This window comes from Octopus bimaculoides, chromosome 23 (assembly GCF_046866305.1).
Source record: "Octopus bimaculoides isolate indiv1 chromosome 23, ASM4686630v1, whole genome shotgun sequence".
Classification (NCBI taxonomy): domain Eukaryota; kingdom Metazoa; phylum Mollusca; class Cephalopoda; order Octopoda; family Octopodidae; genus Octopus; species Octopus bimaculoides.
The window spans coordinates 24,860,386-24,870,594 of NC_142950.1; the positions used below are offsets into that span (position 1 = coordinate 24,860,386).

Sequence of the window (10,209 nt, forward strand, 5' to 3'; positions counted from 1 at the left end):
AAGGGAAGATTTTATTTGGTTGGAATCTAAAATTTATTATTATTATACTCCAAACAATCCGACCACGCCGCCCACTGTACATGACTAATACTATATATTCATTATATTCCCGCCTGGAGAAAAATCTATATCGTCAACACTGCGATGGCCACAAGATATAAAATAAAAACTTGCTCATGTGGAATCTTTTCTCGTTGGTGTCTGTGTGTGTGTGGGTGTGTTTTCAAAGTTATGATTTCACAGTAAGATGCACATATGGAGACAACCACATATATACACATATATGCAGTAGAGGTACAGACGTGGTTCTGTAATTAAAAAGTTCGCTTCTCAACCATGTGACTTTAGGTTGAATGCCCCAGTTAGGCACCTGGCGCAAGTGTCTTCCACTATAGCCTCGGGTGGATTGGAGCCTCGTCAGAGTATTTGGTTGATGGAAACTGAAATCTCATTCCGTCAGAGATTTGAAATCGTAGCATAAAGATTTGGATAGAAATATAAATAGGCACAGGCATGACTGTGTAGTAAGAAGTTTGCTTCCCAACCACATGCTTCCAGGTTCAGTCCCACTGTGTGGCACCTTGGGCAAGTGTCTTCTACTATAACCTCAGGTTGACCAAGGCCTTGTGAGTGGATTTGGTCAAATGAAACTGAAAGAAGCCCATCATATATATATATAGGAGATTTAGCATAGAGAGATGCAACTTGGATTTGTACCGGGTAGAAGTACCACCAATGTTATCTTCCTGGTGAGGCAGATGCAGAAGAGATATTTGGCCAAAAATAAACCTCTGCATCTGACTTTTGTTCACATGGAGAAAGCCTTTGACAAGGTTTCCCACTCCCTTTACTGTGGGTGATGCAGAATCCAGGGATAGATGGATGGTTGATGAGAGCTGTAAAACCCATTTATAAGGACGCTGCCAGTAAGGTGAAAGTTGCCAATGAATATAGCAAGGAATTTAGTGTACAAGCAGGAGTCCACCAGGGATCAGTTCTTAACCCCTCTTGTTTATCATACTCCTCCAAGCTATAACTGAGGAATTTAAGAATGGCTGCCCTTGGGAGCTTCTCGACACCAATGATCTTGTTCTTATTGCTGAGTCACTATCAGAACTTGAGAAATTTTGGGTTTGGAAATGTACATAGGTCATTAAAAAAGTTTTTACGATGGATCGTGTTATAGCTCTTATTTAAATTGATATGCACACAAAATTATATGATAAACAACCTTTCATATGAAAATTTTGCTACGTTGATAACAGGTACAATATTTTTACCAAATTTTTGGTAGAGATCTATAAATACATATATATATATATATATATATATATATATGTGTATATATAAAGAATACCACTAGGTGGACTGTTAATGTGCTAGAAGAAGATCACATGTAATGTGTCTACTAAGACCTAATTGTTCTCAAATGAAATTCAGTGGAATACCAAAACATATGCAGGCAAGACAGTGAAAATTACGTAAACATAAATTATCTGTGAACTATAGTTTCGAAATTAATATTCTCTTACTGAAATATATATATATATATATATATATATATATATATATATATATACATATATACATATATATATATATATATATATATATATATACATATATACATATATATATATATATATATATATATATATATATACATATAAATATATATATATATATATATATATATATATATATACATATGTATGTATTGTATATATATATATATATATATATATATATATATGTGTGTGTGTGTGTGTGTATATATATATATATATATATATATATATATGTGTGTGTGTGTATATATATATATATATATATATATATATATATATGTGTGTGTGTGTATATATATATATATATATATATATATATATGTGTGTGTGTGTGTATATATATATATATATATATATATATATATATATATATATATATATATATATACATATATATATATATATATATATATATATATATATATATATATATATATATATATGCATGTGTGTGTGTCCTGTGTTGTATTTGTCCCCACCATTACTTGACAACCAGTGTTGGTGTGTTTACATTCACATAACCTAGCAGTTCAGCAAGAGACCAACAGAATAAGTACCAGACTTTAAAAAAAAATGAGTACTGGGGTTGATTCTTCGACTAAAATTCTTTAAGGTGGTGCTGCAGCATGGCCACAGTTTGACTGAAACAAGTAACAAAATAAAAGAAAAGAATAATTAACAACATGTCGTTAATTGGTTGGTGTATATAGATTTATTTAACCTCCATGTAACGTTGATATAAATACAATTTTATCGTCTGATTCAATTTGATATTCCAGTTCACCCTGCAATGGAAGAGAGCAAAAAATGGTATTTAGATAGAAGGATACACAAACAACTACTGGAATATTACACACAACCTTACTTACACATACACACATACATCCACACACACATCTGTATGTATAAATATCTATATTTATATTATTTCAGCTAATCTAAAGTCTGGTACATGCAGGTCAGACTGTTCCACTGAGGAGATCAAATAAGATTCAACTATGTCTATAGTTGTCTTCTCTTTACTAACTAAGCATCATAATTACTACCAACTGTTGTGTCTTCATTCTTTAATGAAATTTGGTTTTCAAAGTTGTCTCTTTTGTTCTTTCTGACAAGAATTACCATTAATGATTCTTTTAATTACAAGATTACAAGTATACTTTCCTTGAATTAATCATGATTTTTATTTCTTTTTCTTCAATACATTTTATTAGCCCATGCATAACTCTGTGTGTGTGTGTGTGTGTGTGGGTGTGTGTGTGTTTAGTATGTATGTATGTGAGTGAATGTGTACTAGTGTGTGTGTGTACATGGTTACACAATACATGAGTATATATGCGCAAGTATGGCATTGTGATTAAGAAGGTTGTTTCCCAACTGTATGGTTTCAGGTTCAGTCCCACTGCATGGCACTTTGGGCAAGTGTCTTCTAATATAACCCTGGGTCAACCAAAGCCTTGTTAGTGGCCTTGGTAGAAGGAAACTAAAAGAAGCCAATTGCGCATGTGTGTGTGTGTGTGTGTGTGTGTGTACATGCGTGTGTGTGCGCTTACATTTTCCCTCTACAAATGTTGCTTGCTACAAGTGGTTGTGGTGTTGTCATTTGCCTATCAACAAATCCTCTTCTCACCTTTGATAGTGGTGTGAAATTAGGGACCTATTACTTGAAAAACAGGTAAGTAAGAGTTAGTGACAGGAAAGGGATCTGCTAGTAAAACAGTTCTTTAACAAACATATTCATCTAATACATGCATGCATTGATTAATGAATTTAAAAACTAATAAACAAATATGTAGGAAGCTTGCTTCCCAGCTACATGGTTTCGGGTTCAGTTCCACTGCGTGGCACTTTGGGCAAGTGTCTTCTGCTATAGCCCTGGGCCGACCGAAGCCTTGTGATTGAATGTGGTAGGCGGAAGTTACTGCCGTGTGTGTATATGTCTGTGTATGTGCTTGTGCCTCTCCGAAAGAGAGAGAGGGAAAAATGGATGACATGAAGACTTACCATTAATTCCCAGTCTGCATCATTGATTAGGACTAAAATTCCAGGTCGCCTGAAGAATAAAATAAACAAAGCTGAAGAAATATTTTCACTCCAATTACTGTTGTTGTTGTTGTTGTTATTGTTTTACCTGAAGTAAACCCCGAATGGGCTGGGATTATAATCACAAGCCATTCTACAGCAATCAAAGACTCCTTTACTTTTTCAAACAAAGAGTTGGTATATAGGTATCTATACATACAGATGTGAGTGTGGATGTATGTGTGTAAGTGTAAGTATGGTTGTATGTGATATTCCAGTAGTTGTTTGTGTATCCCTCTATCTAAATACCATTTTTTGCTCTCATCCATTGCAGGGTAAACTGGAATATCAAATTGAATCAAATGATAAAATTGTATTTATATCAACGTTACGTGGAGGTTAAATAAATCTATATACACCAACTCTTTAGCATTCAAACTGACCATATTCAGCCCAATTATGTTCAAATTGACCAGATCCTGCCTCTCACGCCTACCCTAAAATGCTATTCTAAATGTAAAACAATTACACCATAAAAATCTTGAAGCTATGAGATGATATGTGATTAATTCAGAATAATGCAAATAAATACGTACTACAGTCCAACCCATGCTAGCATGGAAAGCGGACGTTAAACGATGATGATGATTTGACAGAGTAATTTGAATGCTAAAGGGTTAAAATAGGGTCACAGGAAGCCATTGGGGTTTTGTGTTGGCAAGAAGTTGGTGAGGCGACGAGCTGGCAGAAACGTTAGCACACCGGGCAAAATGCATAGCAGTATTTCATCTGCTGCTACATTCTGAGTTCAAATTCTGCCAAGATCAACTTTGCCTTTCATCCTTTCGGGGTCGATTAAATAAGTACCAGTTACGCACTGGGGTCGATGTAATCGACTTAATCCCTTTGTCTGTCCTTGTTTGTCCCCTCTATGTTTAGCCCCTTGTGGGCAATAAAGAAATAAGAAGTTGATGAAGTTGGATAATTATTTTGTACATGATGGGTAGAAAAGGAATACGATGTTTCAGACCTGGGGGTCGCAAAACATTACTTACACACTGTGTCCTTGAAGGAAAAGTTCAGGTCTTTCTTTCAACATATTATCACGGATCCATGGTAGCAGATCTTTGATTTTCCCTGAAGAAGATGTTTAATGAGAGACTATGTAACAAATCCATGCAAATATCATATACATATCAAGCAAAGTAGCCAGTTGTAAAATCTCAAGAAGAGATCAGAGTACAGTTCTATATTTAAGAAATGAGGAATTATGTACATTATTTACGCCATATGCTTGTGGGTATATGGTGTAGTGGTTAAGAGCGCAGGCTACTAACCCCAACATTCCGAGTTCGATTCCAAACAGTGACCTGAACAATAACAATAATAATAATAACATTGAAAAATACCTTAGGAATGAGAACCCAGGTTCGAAATTTCCCCCAAGACACCTGATGAAGGCTGGATGGTATATCAATCAAAACGTTGTGTTAACAACAAACAAGATGAGGACAAATATCCGTCAAACATAAATAATGTAAATAATGTACGTAATTCCTCATCTCTTAAATATAAAACTGTAATATATATATATATATATATATATATATATATATATATATATATATACACATGTATGTATGTATTTGTGTGTCTGTGTGTCTGTTTACGTTCCTGTAACTTAGTGGTTCAGCAAGAGACTGATAGAATAAATACTAGGCTTACAAAGAATAAGTCCTGGGGTCGATTTGTTCGACTAAAGGCAGTGCTCAGCATGGCCACAGTCAAATGACTGAAACAAGTAAAAGAATATATATATATATATATATATATATATATATATATATATATATATATATACATATCAGCTCTTTAATGCCCTGCCAAAGCAATTGAGAGACCTGCAAGGCATGGATATAGAGGTCTTCAAAACAAAACTCGACACTTTCCTCTCCACGATACCAGACGAACCAATGGCTCGAAATGAGACACAGTTGAGGGCAGCTATGTCAAATTCTCTTATACACCAGATGTGCCATCAAAACTCTTGATTGGACTATATCAGGTGGAGGAGAAGAGCCATGCAAGGAACGTGAAGAGAGCACAGCATAAAGATGGAAAGTCATGGTGGTGCTCCAGCATGACCGCAGCCACTTGGCTGAAACGCATAAATAAATAAATATATATATATATCATCATCATCATCATCATCATCGTTTAACGTCCGCTTTCCATGCTAGCATGGGTTGGACGATATATATATATATATATATATATATATATATATATATATATATACATACATTTGTGTGTGCATGTGTGTGCACATGTGTTTACATATGCGTGTGTGAGTGTGTGTGTGTGTGTGTATGTGCTCTTCATATCAGCCATATAACTAAATTTTGATCTCAACAAAATGTACTGGCTTCAGTCCTTGGAGTGTGGCGATGCTGGGGCACTGCCTTCAAAACTACACTCACGTCAATGCCTGAAGGATGTAAAGCCACATAGTCAAATACCACAAGGTATTTTTGTCCACAATCAACTCTGTTACCTATCGACCACATACCAAATACTTGATTAACAAACCAATTACAACAACAACAACAACAACAACAACAACACTGAGAATTTAGATAATGATGTATTTACATTGTTTGTTATCTTCGAGGGGCAATTTGATCTGATGTTTCTTGATTTTGTCGAAAAGGAGTTCAGCACCACCACTGTCAAAGAGAAACTAGGATCATTACATAAATTCCAACAAGTTGACAATCATTGATCGAATGGATAAAGCTAAATATTCTGACACTCCACTGCTTATGACACTGCACTAGCTTAATAAATCTACTGTAATAATACTCGTGTTTTTCTTCATCACAATATATGAATGAGAAAGGAAGGGGTGATGGCAAACTGGTAGTGGGAGCATTTCAACTCTATGTGAGCATGTGTGTGTGTGTAAGTAAAAGGAGGGTACATGAATGTTTGTGTGTGTGTGTGTGTGTGTGTGCAATGGAAGTGGAATGGTGAGCATTCAATGCTGAAAAGAAAAAATCAAACAGCATTTCAACTCTGTGTGAGTATATGTGTGTGTATGTATGTGCATGTTTGTTGGCACTCCGTCGCTTACGACGTCAAGGGTTCCAGTTGATCGGTCAACGGAACAGCCTGCTTGTGAAATTAACGTGCAAGTGGCTGAGCACTCCACAGACACGTGTACCCTTAATGTAGTTCTCGGGGATATTCAGCGTGACACAGAGTGTGACAAGGCTGACCCTTTGAATTACAGGCACAACAGAAACAGGAAGTAAGAGTGAGAGAAAGTTGTGGTGAAAGAAGTGTACAGCAGGGTTCGCCCACCATCCCCTGCAGGAGCCTCATGGAGCTTTAGGTGTTTTCGCTCAATAAACACTCACAACACCCGGTCTGGGAATCGAAACCACAATCCTATGACCGCGAGTCCGCTGCCCTAACCACTGGGCCATTGCGCCTCCACTGTATGTGCATGTACAAGGGAAGTATGTGAATGTTTGTATATGTGAACCAGCGTTCTTTCAGTAACAAATGATCATTGATGTCACATCTCAAAAGACAACCACTGGATAACATTGACATGAGTATCAATTTGATTTACCATCCATAATTATCTATAAAATACTACAATTAGCCATCATTTTTGACGGCACGGGGCCAGCTAGTAACAATAATAATAACAATCCTTTTTACAATAGGTTCAGGCGGCAAGTTGGCAAAATCGTTAGCACACCAGGCAAAACTGAAGACAGCTAAATAGCATGACTATAATACGTCTATAATGACTATATGCCCTGACAGTGTTTGCTCAGAGGTTAAGAACGAATGAGAATTCTGTAATGCAATCATTCTATTGTTCCAGTCCCAAGTTGAATTCCAATTTGTCCCAAAGTTTTTGTTCTGACATAAAATTAACAAAGTGAATGTTATTTATCTCCCCCTTGATCTCTGATAGCATCTGGTAAACGCCAGCCAAGATAGTGTGCATCAGTCAAGCTTTACCTGCTAGAAATAGCAACCCAGATGCTTTTAAATCAGATCCCAATGTTTAGATGTTCAAAAACCAAATGAAAGGTAGATTCTCAATCCCAGGATCATCCTGATTCCCAAAAGGTATAACATGTCTATATAGAGCAAGTGAGATATTGGGGTCCCAGATGGACAGACAGAATTTTGCTTTTATTATTGTAGATGGTACTGGGTGATTCATGGAAAAATTTGACTGCTATATTTAGCTGTATGTTAAGAAGCTTGCTTCCCAGCCACATTTTTCTTGGTTCAATCCCACTGCGTGCCACATTGGTCAAGTGTCCTTTACTATAGCCCCAGGCCAACCAAAGCCTTGAGAATGGATTTGAGAGACAGAAACTGAAAGAAGCCCATCATGTGTGTACGTGTGTGCAAAAAAAAAAGAAAAAAAACAGACCAACAGAATAATTATCGGGCATAAAAAGAGAAAACTTAAGTATTCTATTGGTCTGTTTTTTTGTTTTTTTTTTCTTCTTTTTGGCTGAACTGCTAAGGTATGGAAATATAACTTTTGTTTGATAAACTTTTGCTTGGGGTTAATTAAAAATTCTTCGAGGCAGTGCCCCAGCATGGCCGTAATCTATGACTGAAACAAGTAAAAGGTAATAGACATCAGATTTCTAGAACGATAGTAATAGAAAACAATTCGGGAACTTATTGACATCCTGAGCTTCATCTGTCCAGCAGATATCGCCGCTGGTTAATGGATGGCTCTTTCGCCGAGGTTGCACAACCATCACGCCGCTTTCCATGGCTTTACCCGTACACCAAGGCCGGGTGACAGCGAGATGCTATTCGTTGCCAAATAGCAGGTTGTGTTTGAACCTGGGAGGCTAATATCCATATTCCTTTCTTGAATCTATAACTAAAGCCGTTACTGTATCCACCGGAGACCGGAACTCTAACAAATTATTTATAAATCACCTGTTATCTCTCTTACACAACGTAAGTCAACTTTTGTAACCCTTAACTACGATTCCTAAACTGTAAGTTAATTTTTAAAAATTCTTTGTCAAACTTGCAACGGAGGCTAGGATATTGATATTAAAGCAATTATTTATGTCACAGTGCTTGCTTGATCGATAGAAAGTAGTATACAATCTAATTAAAACAGGTCGAATCTTGATTACAAACTATGTACACAATTTAAAAGTTACAGAAAAAACTAGCGCCTAAATTTTAATGATCGGGCAAATCGAATAGAGTGGAAGAGAACAGAAAATACAATGAAAAATATCTGTCGACAAAACAAACCTGAATTCCAGCGTGACAGGAAGATCCGCCATATTTTAATAAATAAATCGTAGTTGCCTCCCTTGATTTAATCAAGTCAGTTGAGAGTCACCTCCCTTGAGTCATTTTTTCCGGTAAAAATGTAACGAGTCTCAAGGAAAATACCACAAAATAACAATTAAAGTAATTAAATTCATTTTAAATGGCTTTATTCAGTGACATACATGATTTGTACGCAATCACAACACGATTTATATTATGATATTTCACGTATGTCAAAACAGAATTACGTTTTATTTAATACCAGGCACTCAAAGGAAAAATCATTAAATCAGATATTCAAATCATATCAGTTGCTATTTCTTATTAATTTGGTTACGAATTTTCCACTTGTCAATACGAAGTTTTCTCTAGTTATTTATTACAAAAGGTCATTTATTCTATGAATTTCAATGCAGATAAATGTCATATGCAGGAATCCCTCGCCATATTGCGGTTCACCTTTCGGAGTTTATTATTTAAGCTTACGTCGATTCCTCTACGGTGTTGTTTTGCATATATAATATAATAAATATATTCAAATTATTAAAATAATTCGCGGATTTTCGCGGATTTTCCCTTATCGCGGGATGTTTTAGAACGTAACACCCGCGATAATCGAGGGATTACTGTGTTCCAGTCATGAGATATCTTTACTTCTGACGCCAATTTGAAAAGTAAATAATAACAATAATAAATAAATAGATAAAAGGAAGCTCCATCTATGTACACTTCCTCATTTACACATTCCAATGGTGGGCGGACGATACGGTTCTCTAATTATTTTAGAGGTAACCCTAAAGCCCTCACTACAGTATTGAAAGTGATAGCGTGACTGAGATACTGGAAACAGCTAAGCACCATCATGAGATTCACATGATACTTCGGCGAGACGGAACGGCGACGACGAAAATGTCTTCGCCTAAATGCCCACACCCGAGACACCTCGGGGTTTAAAATGTAATTTGCCGACAAATTGCAGTATTTCAGTATTTTGTTGCGTTCATCTAAGAAGTCAGGAACCCCCACCACCACCTCCACCGCAGCATTAAGGATGTGCGGTGGAAAGAAAAGGGTCGTTGATGGTAGTGATCCATATGAGGTATCCATATGCGGATCCATATGCGCATATGAGGATCCATATGTGGGCCAACACTTCTATGTTGGCCCGCATGGGTAATAAGAAAACAGATCCATATGAGGTATTTGCCTCTATCTCAAAGACGAACTGTAGACAGGAACTTCTCTGCAGGTTAGCTAATGAGATGATCGGACGAAAAAA

The 10,209-nt window shown here is 36.3% G+C and overlaps 1 protein-coding gene across 1 annotated transcript; it reads right to left on the reverse strand.

Moving 5' to 3' along the window:
* Positions 1–2,257: 2,257 nt before the first annotated feature.
* On the reverse strand, positions 2,258–9,036 carry LOC106877266 (ubiquitin-related modifier 1). The gene is made up of 5 exons (XM_014926130.3): positions 8,910–9,036; positions 6,243–6,316; positions 4,646–4,727; positions 3,573–3,621; positions 2,258–2,353 (listed from the first exon to the last, which is right to left on the reverse strand). The coding sequence occupies exons 1-5, from the start codon at positions 8,939–8,941 to the stop codon at positions 2,285–2,287; spliced, it is 306 nt and encodes a 101-aa protein (XP_014781616.1). The 5' UTR covers positions 8,942–9,036; the 3' UTR covers positions 2,258–2,284.
* Between the last annotated feature and the right edge of the window lie 1,173 nt (positions 9,037–10,209).

Bases quoted from the DNA above. Each gene is read 5' to 3' on its own strand.
- LOC106877266 (XM_014926130.3), bottom strand. From the start codon at position 8,941: ATGGCGGATCTTCCTGTCACGCTGGAATTCAG. The intron at 3,622-4,645 runs GTAAGTAATGTT...TTTATTCTTCAG, and splicing joins TTCCTTCAAGGACACAGTGT to GCGACCTGGAATTTTAGTCC. The intron at 2,354-3,572 runs GTAAGTCTTCAT...CTTCCATTGCAG, and splicing joins ATGCAGACTGGGAATTAATG to GGTGAACTGGAATATCAAAT.